The sequence below is a fragment of the Mixophyes fleayi genome, chromosome 4, assembly GCF_038048845.1.
Source record: "Mixophyes fleayi isolate aMixFle1 chromosome 4, aMixFle1.hap1, whole genome shotgun sequence".
NCBI classification, from domain to species: Eukaryota; Metazoa; Chordata; class Amphibia; order Anura; family Limnodynastidae; genus Mixophyes; species Mixophyes fleayi.
In genome coordinates this window covers 3,486,054-3,503,161 of record NC_134405.1, presented here as the reverse complement: position 1 = coordinate 3,503,161, position 17,108 = coordinate 3,486,054, and the positions used below count along the sequence as shown (strand labels likewise).

At 45.3% G+C, this 17,108-nt stretch overlaps 1 protein-coding gene across 1 annotated transcript; it reads right to left on the bottom strand.

Moving 5' to 3' along the window:
• Positions 1 to 5,408: 5,408 nt before the first annotated feature.
• Positions 5,409 to 16,777, bottom strand: SENP3 (SUMO specific peptidase 3). The gene is made up of 11 exons (XM_075206155.1): positions 16,579 to 16,777; positions 10,081 to 10,492; positions 9,805 to 10,005; positions 9,507 to 9,618; positions 9,204 to 9,351; positions 8,516 to 8,563; positions 8,223 to 8,300; positions 7,421 to 7,558; positions 6,230 to 6,313; positions 6,097 to 6,147; positions 5,409 to 6,002 (listed from the first exon to the last, which is right to left on the bottom strand). The coding sequence occupies exons 2-11, from the start codon at positions 10,481 to 10,483 to the stop codon at positions 5,892 to 5,894; spliced, it is 1,374 nt and encodes a 457-aa protein (XP_075062256.1). The 5' UTR covers positions 10,484 to 10,492; positions 16,579 to 16,777; the 3' UTR covers positions 5,409 to 5,891.
• Positions 16,778 to 17,108: the final 331 nt, after the last annotated feature.

The window sequence follows — 17,108 nt, the reverse complement described above, 5'->3', positions numbered from 1 at the left end:
TATACAGACCCTTGAGCAATAAACATCACAGCTTCAATTTTGCCTGCCACCTATTGCCTGCTTTATCCTATGACCAACAGATAAGAGCTTACACTCTAATCAGATCCCCAGCTGTCCTGCATTGAATCCAGCGTCTCTGTGTCAACACTCTGCCTGCTACCCAGTCCTAATCCATAGTAAGTGGTCAAGAGGTAGCAGCCAGTCCACAGCAAAGAGATGCTGCAGCAGCTATATCAGATACCCAGAAGTAAGCGGTTCTAGGTGCCGGTGAAGGATGCTAGAGATGGCAGCCCTATCATCCTACAACTATTACAGTTTGTATTCGCAAGTGTCTGGTGGCAGGTGACACCACTAGGCGTGATCAGTAACAGTTGGTTACTGACAGTGAGAAAGTAACCCTGATAAATTGTGAAAGATTCCTCCCAGAACAGGTAGCAAAGTAAGTCCACATAGTCACAGTTTATATCTGGTGGGATAATCCCAGGTGGTTTTCTGGAGACCAGTTTGGGAGAGTCGAGTTATTCAAGTGAAAAGTACCTACAGCACAGGGGCACAGGATGGCTAAATACAGCATAAAGTCCAAGGTGAACCTCACAATTCCGTCCCAAGCAAGGAACATTGAAATTCCGTATTCTGTGACAAAGAGCAAAACGAAAGGGGTGTTGATGGCCTGGAACGAGCAGCACAGGTTAATGGATGAGGAAGCTAGTTGCAACATTGACCAAGAGGAGAGGCCAACACCAAATATAGAGATATTTTCATTAATTTCCCAGAATCTAGTATCTCTTCCCAGCAACAGCCCTCTCCCACTGAATGAACCAGTGGCACAAGTTCAACGTCCTCATGGCAACTCTTCTTTACTAATGTGCCAGCTAGAGTCCATAAAAGACAGCCTCTGGGATGAAGCGCCTGCTCATTATCAAGTTGTGGGCAACCACCTCCTACAGTGTTCATCCATCTGTTGTGCCCAGTTTAGGATCCCTCCACTTTACCAAATTTGATAACATTGGAGATATTGATGGACATTTGCAGGTGTTGGAAAATGTTCTGTGGACTCCATGATTTGCTCAAAAGGGAGTGGGTCAAGAATTTGGTCCCTAGTCTAGAAGGCCATGCAATGAAGGTCTATAATGGACTGGCCCCATGATGGTAGTCAGTTTAACGATACTGACCATCCTGAGTACAATGACATGGCAATTCCGAAGACTACTACCCCGACCTAAAAAAAAACGACTTACCATGACACAGATGAAGTTATGCGACATCCCAATGTGTTCTGACTGGGGAAAATTATGTCGCGTCAAAACGTGACTCTTCTTAATACAGTATTCCCAGACAGACTGTGTGAGCAGTTGAATGGGACTCTAAAGCAGCTAACTTGGGCGGAGACTGAGAACGCTAACTGCCACACATCCATTTTGCTTATTAAGAGATACTGCAGAAGTTTACCGGTTTCTCACCCTTTGAGTTGCTATGTGGCCACAAAGTACCCCTCGACCTGTTTTTTATGTGAGATTTCTCCGCGCCACAGTAAGTGTGAAAGCTCAGAGATCAGTCAGAGCTTTTCATGGGGCTTGTACAAACTAACCTAGCAGAAGACCAAGTAGTAGACTTGGTATGAACAGGGCATGAGTGCCAGAGTTTTTGAGGCTGGGCAGAAGGTATTTGTTTTTGTGCTCATGCGTCAGAACAAGCTCCAGGCTGCCTGGGGTGGACCATACACAGTCTCAAAATGCCTAAGTGAAATCATCTACGTGGTGTCGTTTGATATGGATGGTAGGTGGCAGCCTAACCATCCATAACAATATGTAGAAGACATAACATGAGTGTGTGGAGTCGGTAGCTGCGGTTTGCTGCTTGCCAACTAAGGAATCAGGAAGTGATCCACAACCTACATCCTCGCAGATGCCTGAGGTGAAGGTGGCATAGAGGAAGTAGGATGATTTATTCTGCAGAACAGGATTAAATACCATACAGTAGCCTTAACAATAGCCGGTCCAACAAGTGAGGGCGCCAGGAGCGTGCATATACAAAATATATATTTAAACAAATGTGTAATTAATAAAATTAAACATGTTCCTACCTTCCATGGTGGTCCAGCGGGCAGCCCTGTCATTTTCTCTGCCAGCAGCCTCATTGCTGTGGCTTTCCAGGGACTTTCAGTGGCGCATCTTGGATTTGAATGAATGGGTAATCCAGCATGCCAAGAGTCATACTGTAGCTCAGAGAACTCCAGGAGCCGTACCCTGGAGACTGCTTCCCTGGGATCTGGCTGCCTACTTGCTGAAGCTAATTTCGACTACAGGGGGAGCCAGATCCGAGGTAAGGTCCCTGCAAGTATTTTTAGATGGGAGATTTAAAGATAAATCTTCTGCTCTAGACATAGTGGCACCAGGGGTGGAGAGGAGATTCCCACTATTAACAATGTTTAAGGTGTTAATTCACATGCAGGCTGCATGAATCAGCATGGATTGCTTAAAGGAACATGAGGATGGACTACCTACTGCAGGGGTGGGCAAACCTGTCCTCAAGGGCCATATCCAGTTCATGTTTTTAGGATTTCTTTAATCATGTACAGCTGAGTTAATCTATTTGGCTGGGTCAGTAATTATCCCACCTGTTTCTACAGACAGAAATCCTAAAAACATGAACTGGATATGGCCCTTGAGGACAGGTTTGCCCACCCCTGACCTACTGCCAGGTTATGTATGCAAAACTATAAAAAGAGCCCTGTTGTCCATGTAATGTATATACCATCTGTACTTCTAGATCATCTCTAGTACCTCTACCTAACGAGTAACGGTCCTTTATAAGAACCCTTGAGCAATATACATCACTGCCTCAAGACTCTGCCTATGGCCAGATGTGTCCTGTGACCAACAAATAAGATCTTACACTCTAATCCATTGCCCGGCTGTCCTGCATTGAACCCAGCATCTCTGTGTAAACGCCTGCTAATTACTCAGCAGTCCTGATCCATAGTAAACAGTCGGTAGGTACCAGTCAGCACACCGTAAAGAGGCACTGCAGGAGCTAGATCCGGAACCCAGAAGTAAGCAGTTGCAGGTGCTGTGAAGGAGCCTGGTGGTGGCAGTCCTGTCCTACAGCTATTGCGCAGTTGGCATTCGCAAGTCGGTCTGGTGGCAGATGACACCATTAGCAGTGGTCAGTAACAGTCTTACTGATGGTGAGAAAGCAACCCAAAAAAAGGTGTCCAGTTCTGGAACTCATGTGCCCATTGTAGGCGCTTTCGGTGGACAAGGGTCAAGATGGGCAATCTGACCGGTCTGCAGCTACACAGAAAGCTGCTATGCACTGTGAGTTCTGACACCTTTCTAGCATAGCCAGCATAAACTTTTTCAGAAATTTGTTCTTCAGTACCACTGCTGGGGAATTGGACCAGACGGGCTAGCCTTCGTTCCCCACATGCATCAATGCATTTTGTGAACTCATGGCCCTGTCGACAGTTCACCGGTTGTCTTTCCTTGGACAACTTCTGCTGGTACTAACAACTACATACTGGGAACACCCCACAAGAATCGGCCCTTTTGAAATTGTTCTAACCCAGTAATCTCACCATTACAATTTGGCCCTTGTCAAAGTCTCTCAGATCCTTATGCTTGCCCATTTTCCTGCTTCCAACAAATCAGCTTCAAAAACTGAGTGTTCACTTGCTGCCAAATGTATCCCATCCCTTGAAAGGTCCAATTGAAACAAAACAATCAATGTTACTGTGCTCCCTAAAACCATATTCCACCTGGTCACCCTGCTCTATGCAATCACATTACACCCAGTGACCCTGCCCTATATAAAGATATTATACCTGCCCCCTTGACCCTAATCCCTCCCAACGTCACCACTGCCTCTCCCCCACTGCATGCTGGTTCCAGCTCACCTCTTCACTGGCACTATCATCCTCTAAATACACATTCACCAATAAAAAAAAAATATTTTGACCCACCCTCTTTCTCTCCAAACTACTTGATAACCCTCTTCTCCTGCACACCCTTCACCTTTGTGACTTAAATTTCCTGCTCACTTCCTACCTAACCAACTGCTCCTTCAGTGTCTCAGTCTATGGCACATCTTCACCATTTTTTGGGGCTCCACAACGCTTTTCTGAGCCTCCCTGTACACCTCACCTCTTTGTGAACCTATTTTGCTGATTCCAGTAACCACTCTCTAGTATCTAGTAATGCCACAAGGCTCCCTAAAAGTTCAACATATCCCATCCATTTCCCTAGTCTCAGTCCTCACCTCCCTTGAAATCTCCCTCACCATCAACACAATAATTACCTCAATCTTCAAAGCCCACTGCTTTGGTGTCACACTTTATTCCACTAAATGGTTTATACCTCACATCTAATCTCTTTCCCCGTTCTGATGCCTTCACCTTTAAAATATTGCTAGAGTACTTCCTTTTCTTACCCAAGATGTACCCGCAACTGACCCCATATATTGTTAGCTTGCAAGCAGGGTCCTCTTACCTCTGTCTTTATTACCCAGTATTGTTTTATTACTGCATTTGTTCCCAATTGTAAAACACTACGGAATTTGCAGTTGCTATATAAATAAATGTTGATGATGATCCGTTCTTTTGCCTCCTATCTGGTATTCCCCTCACCCATCCCCACTACAATCCATCCTAAATGTCACAGTAAAACTGATCTTCCTCTCACTGCTCCACCACTCAAATCCCTACCCTGGCTCTCCCAATTCCTCCAGAATCCAAATCCAAAAGCTCAACAATACCACTTCATCTATCTCAAACCTCATTTAAAAAACCGTCCCTCATGCACTTCATCTCCTCTAACCACCTCTCACTTTCACCTACAAATTATGCCGTGGTGTTACACACCTATCGTCCCTATCACTCTCCCCCAGCCTACAAATCTTTAAACACTCTTTAAAAGCCACTGGTACAGCCTCACTGTCCCCTTCTCCATTCTTACCTGTGCCCCTTTCCCATGACATTGTAAGCTCTCTCACACGCAGGACCCTCTACCCTTTGTTTTCACATTGGCATTGAAGTTGTCTAATTTGTATGTCCCTGTTTTCCCCTAATAGAATTACATTACTACGTTCACCATATTCAATAAAATATCAACACTACTATCTATCATAACTATATAGACAACTAGCTAACACCTTATACTAAATGTATATAATCAATTACTGTAAAAACCTGTAAAATTATTAAATTTAAGGGTATCTACACATTTATTTTTGTGTGGGTAAAGGGGCTTTCTAAATATTTTATTTACCTTCCATGGCAGTCCTCTTCACTGGTTATTCCCTTTAATGCAGTATATTCCATATATGAATGCAATGAGGGAGTAATCATCTACCTTCTAAGACATAGTCCCAACAAATATTTTCACAAACAAGGAAATATTGTCAGTGTGAGCAGCAGTATGAACACATTATCTATAGAACTTTTTATTTGTTTTTCAATTTTCTTGTTTTTCTGCCAAAAAAACAAAACAAAACTACAATTTTCCCCCAGAAACCGTTTAAATAAACAAAAAATACAATTAAAATAATAAAAAAAAAAAAAAAAAATACAAGGCATGGGGGTTTTTTTTTTTTTTTTTATACGGGTGAGGAGGGCGTATTACAGAAACTCTGAAAAAGTCTAGCAAGACATCGACGTGTCTGCTGGAAAAAAAAGGGTGGAGACGGGGGTCCCTGGCTGGGTGTTTAAAAAACTCAAAGACTCCACAAATCAATTTACAAGTGAATGCTCCACACAAAGCCTTCTGGGGTGGGTCAGGGAGGACGTTCCTCAGTACAGACAAAGAGTGGGGCAGTAAAGCCATCACATAGAGCCCCTCTATGATGCGATAGAACCCTGGCTCAGTCCGGATGCTCCCTCCGCATCGCAGGTGGTTTCACACAGTCAGCTTGCAATGACACAGCTCTTTATACATCTGGCGCCTAAGTTTAGGCATGTCCTGCTGACCAAAGGTAAATGGGAGCTCCAAAGCAAGGAACTTGCAGTACTAAAAGAGAAAGAAAAACCAGGAAGATATTAAATGGTCTTTTCTCTTCGGTCTCATTGATATGCAGCCCGTAAAAGAGGGTGAGCGATCTCACCTGCAACACAAATGCTCCACAGTCACTGTCATTGTTCTGTCTTGCAACATTCTGAAAAGGACGAAATAAATGAGCAACAATGCACAGTTGATAAGAGCCCGAATACAGGGGAGCAGGAATATCCAGCACTCACCATTTTGAATAATCCTTTCCAGCCATTGACATACTCCAGTCGCTCTTTCTTTACTGCTTCAGCCTGGAGATATTTGGCTATATGCTAAGAGAGTAGAAATGTCCTGTTATTGGGAGCTGTAAAATAAGCTACTTCCAACGGATTCTTCCTAGAACACGCTTGAACATGATTGTTATTGTAGAGCTTTCCCAGTATGGATTCAGTTTTGGACAACAAACTTTTGAAAGGATATCGATAAATGTGAAGACCCAAACAAAGGCTACAAAATGGTTTACCTCATGAAAAGAAAAGGGCGACAGAATTAAAACATACAAGTACTTTTAATGGCTCAAAACAGCTCAGGATAATGTGTATCCCAGATGAAAAGAATGTCCTATGAAAGTGTGTCTGGATATTCCCTGAGCTCTATTCCCTAATAAGTATCACAGGAGCGCTTACAGTCCTTCTTTTGATAACCGTGCGGACCTCTTTATCACGCTGGTATATGCCACACATCTTCAGTAAATTAATATTTTCTATTACCTGAGCAGATATATTTAACTACTCCTGGAATTCCCCAAGGATGCACTCAATGCATTTCCTGTACCATAAACATCTACCCCATTTCCAGACCTCTACATTTAAGTCATACAGAAGTCGATAGAGAGCTCAAGCCAGACGTGCTTAGTGATCAGTTGGCTGTTCGTACACGTAGAGGACCTGAAGGAAGTAATATATAACAAGTTCTGCTAAGCGCAGACATTGTAGGTTTCTCAATAGGACATTGTTTGGTCCACTGCATCACATTCATTTCAAGGCTCTTCACAGAGATATTGTTACCTTTCAAGAGTTTTACTCCAATACAACCGCATCAGATAAGCCTCTCAGATTGAGGTAGAAAACATTAATTTGGAAAAATATTCCTACCACATGCGAGAGGAAATATTTATGGTAAAATACATTCGTACAGGAAGACTGGGTGAAATGTGTGGTCAGTTCCCATCCACAAATCATCTTACGCTCTAAAACATCATTATTCACCAACTTCCGTACATTCTCGTGTCTTCTAGCATTTATTGTAGCATGGTACTATAAAATCAGTAGTGCTATAATATATCCAATAAAACTAAACTCCTTAAATATGACATATATAGCAGTCATTGATAATATTTATCCAGGTAAAGGGAATTACTTATTTCATAAAGGCTTTACCTTGGGGCAGCGCCTGTTCAAAGTACGCTGGGAATCAAAGTAAGTAATGGTCCGTTTAAGAACGTCCACACAGATGAGAGACCAATGGACTTCCAGGTGTATTGGAATCAAGAGGAACTGCTTATTAAATATATCAACCTGAAACCGAGGAAATAGGGATCGTCAGTTTGAGAAGTTGTATAGACAGGTAATAACGTATATTGTAAGCGACATATCCTAATTTATGCTGGCCACACACAAAACGATCTTGCCTCAAGTTACAGTATCAACAGTGTAATTTGGCCACACACCTAAGTGGACAAGATTCAACTGAATGGGCCGAGAAGCTGGATATCTTCTTCCGTCATTCATGCCTACTAGGGAGGTTGGAGCATGTCACTATGGTCAATAGAGGTCATCTGCAATCATGCTCCCACCGCATCTAATTAGAAACATCTTCGATAATCATCCGATCATTGGACGTTGGAGCACAAGCTGTGATTTTGAGCCAAGAACTTGCTGCAGATATTGTAAAGTGTGTGGCCAGTATTAGCTGGAAAGTGGGAGTGGAATAAAACCCACGAAGTAAGAAGACCCTGTGCAGAAACGGACTATATCAAGGGATGAAACTGAGGCAGCACCATGAGAAGATGATGAAAGCTATATGAAGATAAATTGACCATTCACACGACAAGGTGTTAGGTGGAAACCCGGGCAACAAATTACATGATGTAACAGGCATTAGACCTTTGGAATAAAAGGCTACAAAGTATTAGGAGATAAGGGGGTTCACAAGACACATGGAAAGGAAAAAGCCACTTACATTTTTCGTCCACCGTTTCACTCCTTCATATCCTTTTGTTCTTAATTTGTCATAAAAAAAACTGTTGAAAAAATGCACCTGAGAAAAATAAAAGAATGAATATCACACTTGGTGAACATCAGTCAGGGTACGTGCATTTCAGACCCCAAGCCTTCAGGGCGCCACAACTTTTTAACTTTTTTACTATTTGGTGTGTGGAAGGTATCTCTTTGGGTTGGGTTACTCCTTAAAGGAAGGGGACTAAAGATACCAAATTAATTAACTCATAAAAATCCAGACTGGAAGATACTGACCTTTTCTGGCACGGCATCCATTACTAAATCTCCATACATGTTCATTATCTGGAAAAGGACACATACACCTGTGATGCCCATCACATAAATACTGCCGTTACCATACCTGTATTCTACACTGCCACTCATTCCATATACCTGTACTGACCTCACAGACACACAGCTCCGTCACTACACCTCCATCCTGTCCTGTATCTCTCTACTATTCCTGTACTGACCTCACACACACACAGCTCTGTCACTACACCTCCATCCTGTCCTGTATCTCTCTACTATTCTTGTACTGACCTCACACACACAGCTCCGTCACTACACCTCCATCCTGTCCTGTATCTCTCTACTATTCCTGTACTGACCTCACAGACACACAGCTCCGTCACTACACCTCCATCCTGTCCTGTATCTCTCTACTATTCCTGTACTGACCTCACAGACACACACAGCTCCGTCACTACACCTCCATCCTGTCCTGTATCTCTCTACTATTCCTGTACTGACCTCGCACACACACAGTTCTGTCACTACACCTCCATCCTGTCCTGTATCTCTCTACTATTCCTGTACTGATCCGCCACACACAGCTGTCACTACACCTCCATCCTGTATCTCTCTACTATTCCTGTTCAGACCCCACACACAGCTCTGTCACTATACCTCCTACAAACACACAATTTGTATTGTTTTGTACCTGGTCATTGAGCCAGTTCTGTCCATAGAGGGTGCCCAGGTCATCCATGCTTAGCACATGCCTCTTATAAGTAACACGGAAGGAGCGCAGCAGATTGTTGCCAGATAGACGCTGATACGACTGGATAACGTGCTGCACAACGGCTCTCCTGCAGAGTATTGCAATTATTACCCAATCTGGAACGTAAAGCTTCACTCATATTGTACAGTCTCCTCTCTGCAGACGCCTGCAGGCCAACATCTCCCTCCACCCATCTCACAGAAAGCGTACACCCAATGCTCTTACTACCAGGCCAAGCCATACCTTGCCGGGGTAGAAAACGGCTGCTGAAATACATCCTCCAGCTTGTCCAATACCTCTTCTGTTCCCAGCGGTATCAGGCTCCCATAAGACTGGAGAAACTGGTCCAGAATACCTAGGAGAAGAGCAGCGACACTGTCAGTCTGTCATAGTCCTGAAGGAATGCCGCCGGAGTACCAATAACACACTTGTATACAGAGACCGTCACTCTTTTCAGATAGAGTATAAAAATATTGTGGGAATTTATTTTAGTGCAATTTGACAGTATGGGGAGAGGGAGGGGAGATTGTGATTGACTCACTCTGTACACACGCCACATGCTCCTCCGTCAACGCAGGGGGCGAGACCTCCTTTTCTGGAGGCGGAGTAAAGCCATCTTGGCTGTGGGGTCCGTTTGGGGCAGGGCTTTCTTGGGTCCCAATGCTGCAGACATTGCTGATGAGAATGGTGTCTGATTCTGCAGGGAGAGGAGAGAATCCATTGGGAAGTCCGAGTGAGGGACCTGATGAGAAAACAAAGAGTTGGTAAGGATGGGAAATGGGGCATCAACAAGAGGAGGAGTGGGGGACTTCCTCACCTGTCTCCTCTTCAGCTAAATAATTGTCCAACGATGTTTCCTCGACAGATCCTCTGCGCTTTCCCAACTCTATGCCCACAGAGCCACCTCCTCCTTCCCTTCTCCTGCCCCCCAATTGTCTCCGCCTCCCCCCCAGGCTCCCCCATATTTTCCAGTAGAAGGGCAGCGTAATTGTCCGCTTGCAAAGACCCAGGTAAAGCGTGCGCATAATGCGCAGCCTCTGTCTCCTCCCTCTCCTCTGTCTGGGTGGTTGTCTACACGACTTCCTCAGCTGTGACTCCTCTTCCTCATCTCGCCCCCAGTATCCGTCTTCCTGGATCTGGAAGAGCTTCCCATGCTTTCCGGGGGGCAGTAGGTGGCTGGAGAAGGGAGGAAGATGACGCTGAACTGGGGTGTGCCTCATCGTGGGGATCTGAAAGGAAAAGGAAATGTGTTCCTAGACACCAACCTCGACCAACACATAGTTGTACAGAGCAGTCGCTGGTTTAGTCTAAAATATATACATACACACACAGATGGGTCACAACAAAACCACTAACAAGTGAATAACATTGATTATCTCATTACAATGGCCCCTGTCAAGGGGTGAGATATATTAGGCAACAAGTGAACAGTCAGTTCTTGAAATTGATGTGTTGGAAGCAAGAAAAGGGGAAAGAGGAAGCATCTAAGCAACTTTAACGTTGGCCAAATTATGATGGCTAGACTAGGTCAGAGCATCTATAAAACAGGAAGTCTTGTGGAGTGTTTCCGGTGTGCAGTGGTTCAAAGAAAGATAATCGGTGACAGAGTCATGGATGCTTAAGGCTCCTTGATGCGTGTGGGGAGCAAAGGCTAGCCCGCCTGATCCAATCCCACGAAAGAGCTACTGTAGCACAAATTGCTGAAAAAGTGAATGCTGCTTATGGGGCTGCGTAGCCGCAGAACGGTCAGAGTGCCCATGCTGACCCCTGTCCACCGCGGAAGTCATCTATAATGGGCATGTGATTGCCAGAACCAAACCATGGAACAATGGAAAAAGGTGGCCTGGTCTGATTTATTGGTTTTTTTTACATCACACGGACGTCTGGGTGCACGTGCGTCGTTTACCTGGGGAAGAGATGGTACCAGGATGCAGTATGGGAAGGAGGCAAGCCGTAGGGTTCAGTGTGATGCTCTGGGCAATGTTCTGCTGGGAAGCCTTGGGTCCTGGCATTCCTATGGATGTTACTTTGGCAGGTACAACCTACCTAAACATTGTTGCAGACCAAGTACACCGCTTCATGATAGCGGTATTACCTGATGCAGTGGCCTCTTTCAGCAGGATAATGCGCCCTGCAACATTACAGGAATTGTTCAGGAATGGTTTGAGGAACATGACAAAGACCTCAAGGTGTTGACTTGGCCTCCAAATTCCCCACATCTCAATCTGATCGAGCATCTGTGGGATGTGCTGGAAAAACAAGTCCAGGCCATGGAGGCCCCACCTCACAGCTTACAGGACTTAAGGATCTGCTGCTAACGTCTTGGTGCCAGATACCACAGGACACCTTCAGAGGTCTTGTAGAGTCCAGGCCTCGACGGGTCAGAGCTGTTTTGGTGGCACAAGGGGGACCTACACAATATTATGCAGGTGGTTTTAATGTTGTGGCTGATCACACACACATATATATATATATATATATATATATATATATATATATATATATATATATATATATATATATATATATATACATATATACACACACACAAACATACACAGAAGAAAGGGCCATTTCAGTGCTTCTTCGTCTACCTGAAGGATGTAAGGCAGAATAGAATATAATTGAAGGTGCAGTGATATAAAGCGCTACGGAATATGTTGGCGCTATATAAATAAATGATGATACAGACATGTTAAGAACGCATAGCACAACAGTTCCTGGCTCTATAAATGCTGAGTGTTGTCGCAGACATAAGGAGATTTGGGGTACTGATATGTAGCGAAGTATAATTGGTGCAATAAAATTGGCATTAACTGTGTAAATTGGGGTTTACTGATAAGATGGATCATCATCATCATCAACATTTATTTATATAGCGCCAGCAAATTCCGTAGCGCTTTACAATTGGGAACAAACATCAATAAGACAATACTGGGTAATACATACAGACAGAGAGGTAAGAGAACCCTGCTCCCACCTTACAATCTATAGGACAATGGGAGTTAGAAACACAAGGGCATGTGCTACATCATATTGCACAATGCACCAGCTAGAACGCAAAGGTAAAAGTATTGAGTGGGCTGTGTGTGTTGCAATGTTGGTCAGAGGGTTGTTGTCTTGTGTCAGCTGTGTAGAGGATGGCAATAGGGTAATCTAGGGAAATTAAGATGATGGTTGAGGAATATCATAACCTTGTCTGAAGAGGTGGGTTTTCAGTGAACGCTTGAAGGTTTGAAGACTAGAGGAAAGTTTTACTGTGCGAGGGAGGGAATTCCACAAAGTAGGTGCAGCCCGGAAAAAATCCTGTAACCGAGAATGGGAGGATGTGATGAGAGTGGAGGAGAGACGTAGATCTTGTGCAGAACGGAGGTGTCGAGTAGGGAGATATTTCGAGACAAGTGAGGAAATGTATGTCGGTGCAATTTTGTTGATTGCCTTGTATGTTAGTAGAAGAATTTTATATTGGATTCGTTGAAATACAGGCAGCCAATGTAGAGACTGACAGAGTGTCTCAGCAGAGGAATAACGGTTAGTAAGGAAAATCAGTCTTGCCGCTGCGTGCAAAATAGATTGTAGGGGTTCAAGTCTGCCTTTGGGAAGACCAGTAAGGAGGGAATTGCAATAGTCGATGCGGGAGATGATGAGTGCATGAATTAATGTTCTTACGGTGTCTTGTGTCAGATATGTGCGTATTCTGGAAATGTTCTTTAGGTGTATGTAACATGATTTAGATATAGAGTTGATGTGGGGAATAAATGACAGTTGTGAATCAAGGATTACACCTAGGCAACGAGCTTGCGGGGTGGGATTTATGGTCATGTTATCGACAGAAATAGAAATGTCAGGCAGGAAGCTTCTGTTCTTGGGTGGGAATATTATTAATTCAGTTTTTGAAAGATTGAGTTTGAGTTGGCGAGAGGACATCCAAGATGAAATGGCAGAAAGACAGTCAGTAACGCGAGACAACACAGATGGTGAGAGATCAGGAGAGGATAGATAAATTTGTGTATCATCCTCATAGAGATGATACTGAAATCCAAAGGAGCTTATTAGTTTTCCAAGAGAAGTGGTGTCGATAGAGAACAGCAGAGGACCTAGGACTGAGCCTTGTGGAACTCCAACTGATAAAGGAAGCGGAGCAGAGGTGGATCCAGAGAAATTAACACTGAAAGAGCGATTAGATAGGTAGGATGAGAACCAGGATAGGACAGTGCCTTCAAGACCTAGGGATTGCAGCGTTTGTATGAGGAGAGAGTGGTCAACAGTGTCAAATGCAGCAGAAAGATCCAGGAGAATTAGAAGAGAGTATTGGTTATTATTTTTTGCTGTGATCAAATCATTGACAACTTTGGTCAGCGCCGTCTCTGTGGAGTGTTGAGAGCGAAAGCCTGACTGAAGAGGATCCAATAGGTTGTTTGCTGTAAGAAAGTGTGTGAGGCGTGTGTAGGCAATTCTCTCGAGAAGCTTGGAGGGGCACGGGAGCTGGGAGATGGGGCGGTAATTTATGAGAGAGTTAGGGTCAGAATTCTGTTTTTTTAAAATGGGAGTAATCACTGCATGCTTGAATAGTGATGGAAAAATACCTGTAGAAAGAGATAGATTATAGATTTTAGTTAGAGGGGGAATGAGCACAGGAGACAGGGACATACCCATTTGTGAGGGAATTGGATCAAGAGGACAGGAGGTAGAGTAGGAAGATGAGAAGAGAGTAGAAACTTCCCCTTCATTTGTGGGATCAAATGAAGAGAGAGTGTCAGAGGGTGCTACAAAGGAATTGAGCAGATTGCTTGTCAAGGGAGATACCATTTCAAGCCTGATCTTATCTATTTTGTCCTTGAAATAGGAAGCAAGATCCTGTGCACTGATGGTAGTTGGAGGATTTGGGGCGGGAGGATTCAGAAGAGAGTTAAATGTGTTAAAGAGGCGTTTGGGGTTAGAAGCCTGAGCATAGATGAGAGATCGGTAGTATATTTGTTTAGCAGTGTCCAGAGCATTTCTGTAGGAGTGGTAGATATCAGTATATGTGATGAAATCATTAGAGGCACAAGATTTACGCCAGTGACGTTCTGCTTTACGAGAAAGTTTTTGTAGAGTTCGTGTTACTGTAGTGTGCCACGGTTGGCAACGAATTGTACGCGAAGTATGTAGTGTCGCTGGAGCCACTTGATCCAGAGCAGTTGCTAGGGTTTCATGAAAATGGGGTACTGCCCGATCAGGGGAGGAGAATGTAAAAATTGGGGAGAGAAGGTGTTGGAGAGAGGTGGAAAACTGTTGAAAATCAATAGCGTTGATATTCCTGCGGGTACGAGGAGGCTTGGAAGAGTTTGACACCAGGGAGGGTAAAGAACTGGGGGTGAGTGGATCATAATTGAGAGTGTAGTTGTACGCACAGATGTAAATGGCATAATTAAGAGAATACAAATGGACATGAAGAGTAGCATTGGGGTGCACTACTAAAAAATTAGGTTGCACAGACAGACATGCAGTGTATAATTGAGAGATTGCAGGGTATAATTGGGGGGTGCAATATATCATCAGGGGTTCCGGGGTATAACTGGTAAGGGATGCAGAGTATAATTGGGGGTAAACAGATGTAATGCAGGGTATAATTGGGGGAGTGCAAGATATAATCAGGGGGGCAGGGCATAATTGAGGGTGAACAGATGTAATACAGGGAATTGGGGGGTGTAGGATATAATCCGGGTATGATCTGGGGGATGGGGGATGCAGAGTATGACTGGAGTGCACATATGTCATGCAGAATTTAATCAGAGGGTGTAGGATATAATCAGAATATAATTGGGGGGTGCACAGATGTAATGCAGGGTATAATTGGGGCGTGCAGGGTATAACTGCTGGGGGGTACAGCCGGGGAAGGGGGTGCAGGGTTTATTTAAGGGGTGCAGCAGATGATTGTCGGTATAATGGGGGTGTAGGATATAAGTGGTGAGGGGTGCAGGGTATATATCAGGGGTGCAGCAGATGATTGTTGATATAATAGGGAGTGTAGGATATAAGTGGTGGGGGGTGCAGAGTATAATGGGGGGTGCAGGGTATATATCAGGGGTGCAGCAGATGATTGTCGGTATAATGGGGGTGTAGGATATAATTGGTGGGGGGGTGCAGGGTAAATATCAGGGGTGCAGCAGATGATTAGCGGTGTAATGGGGGTGCACAGATGTCATGCAGGATATAATTGGGGCGTGCAGGATATAACTGCTGGGGGGGTACAGCCGGGGAGGGGGGTGCAGAGTATAATGGGAGGTGCAGCAGATGATTGTCGGTATAATGGGAGTGTAGGATATAAGTGGGGGGGGTGCAGAGTATAATGGGGGGTGCAGGGTATATATCAGGGGTGCAGCAGATGATTGTCGGTATAATGGGGGTGTAGGATATAAGTGGTGGGGGGTGCAGGGTATAATGGGGGGTGCAGGGTATATATCAGGGGTGCAGCAGATGATTGTCGGTATAATGGGAGTGTAGGATATAAGTGGTGGGGGGTGCAGGGTATAATGGGGGGTGCGGGGTATATATCAGGGGTGCAGCAGATGATTGTCGGTATAATGGGAGTGTAGGATATAAGTGGTGGGGGGTGCAGAGTATAATGGGGGGTGCAGGGTATATATCAGGGGTGCAGCAGATGATTGTCGGTATAATGGGGGTGTAGGATATAAGTGGTGGGGGGTGCAGGGTATAATGGGGGGTGCAGGGTATATATCAGGGGTGCACAGATGTCATGCAGGATATAATCAGAATATAATTGGGGGTGCACAGATGTAATGCAGGGTATAATTGGGGCGTGCAGGATATAACTGCTGGGGGGTACAGCCGGGGAGGGGGGTGCAGCAGATGATTGTTGATATAATAGGGAGTGTAGGATATAAGTGGTGGGGGGTGCAGAGTATAATGGGGGGTGCAGGGTATATATCAGGGGTGCAGCAGATGATTAGCGGTGTAATGGGGGTGCACAGATGTCATGCAGGATATAGATCAGGGGTGCAGGATATAACTGTCGGTATAATGGGGGGTGCAGGATATAGATCGGGGTGCAGGGTATGACTGTCGGTATAATGGGGGGTGCAGGATATAGATCAGGGGTGCAGGGTATGACTGTCGGTATAATGGGGGGTGCAGGGTATGACTGTCGGTATAATGGGGGGTGCAGGATATAGATCAGGGGTGCAGGGTATGACTGTCGGTATAATGGGGGGTGCAGGGTATGACTGTCGGTATAACGGGGGTACAGCCGGGGAGAGGGGGGGGGGGATCTCCCAGCTCCCCCGGTCACACACACAGCCTCGGGGTCACGCACATGTCCGCAGATCCTCCGCACAGTCCCCCGGGTCCTCTCATCCCCTTCCCGGTCTCCGGGCCGCGCTCTTTTCTCTCTGGCGACGTCGGTGATGGCGGTCGCGGGAGAGTGACGTCACGGCGGGCGCACTGACGGGCTCCTACAGGGAGAGGGACCGGATCGCTATGGTAACACCTCCTCCGTCCCGGAAGCGCCGCCATCTTGGGACTCCCACAGCACCGCTCTGCTGCGACTCTCTGGACTCCGCCATCTTGGTACTCCGCCAGCGCCGCCATGTTGTTACACCCCCTTTGTAAACCTCAGATACGGGGGATTAGGGGTCAGAGGGTCAGTGGCTCCCCTCAGGCCGCCATCATAGTCCACCTGAACAGTGTTGGCGTCATCTTGGTACACCCAGAGTGCCCTGGCACGTGGTCATTGTTCCTCTCCTGGGGGGCTATGGGCACATACAGAGATAATCCCCAAGTTCTCCAGGGCAGACCCTGAGTAACTCCCCAGAGGGGCCTCCATGAGATACTGGTTTGGACCCT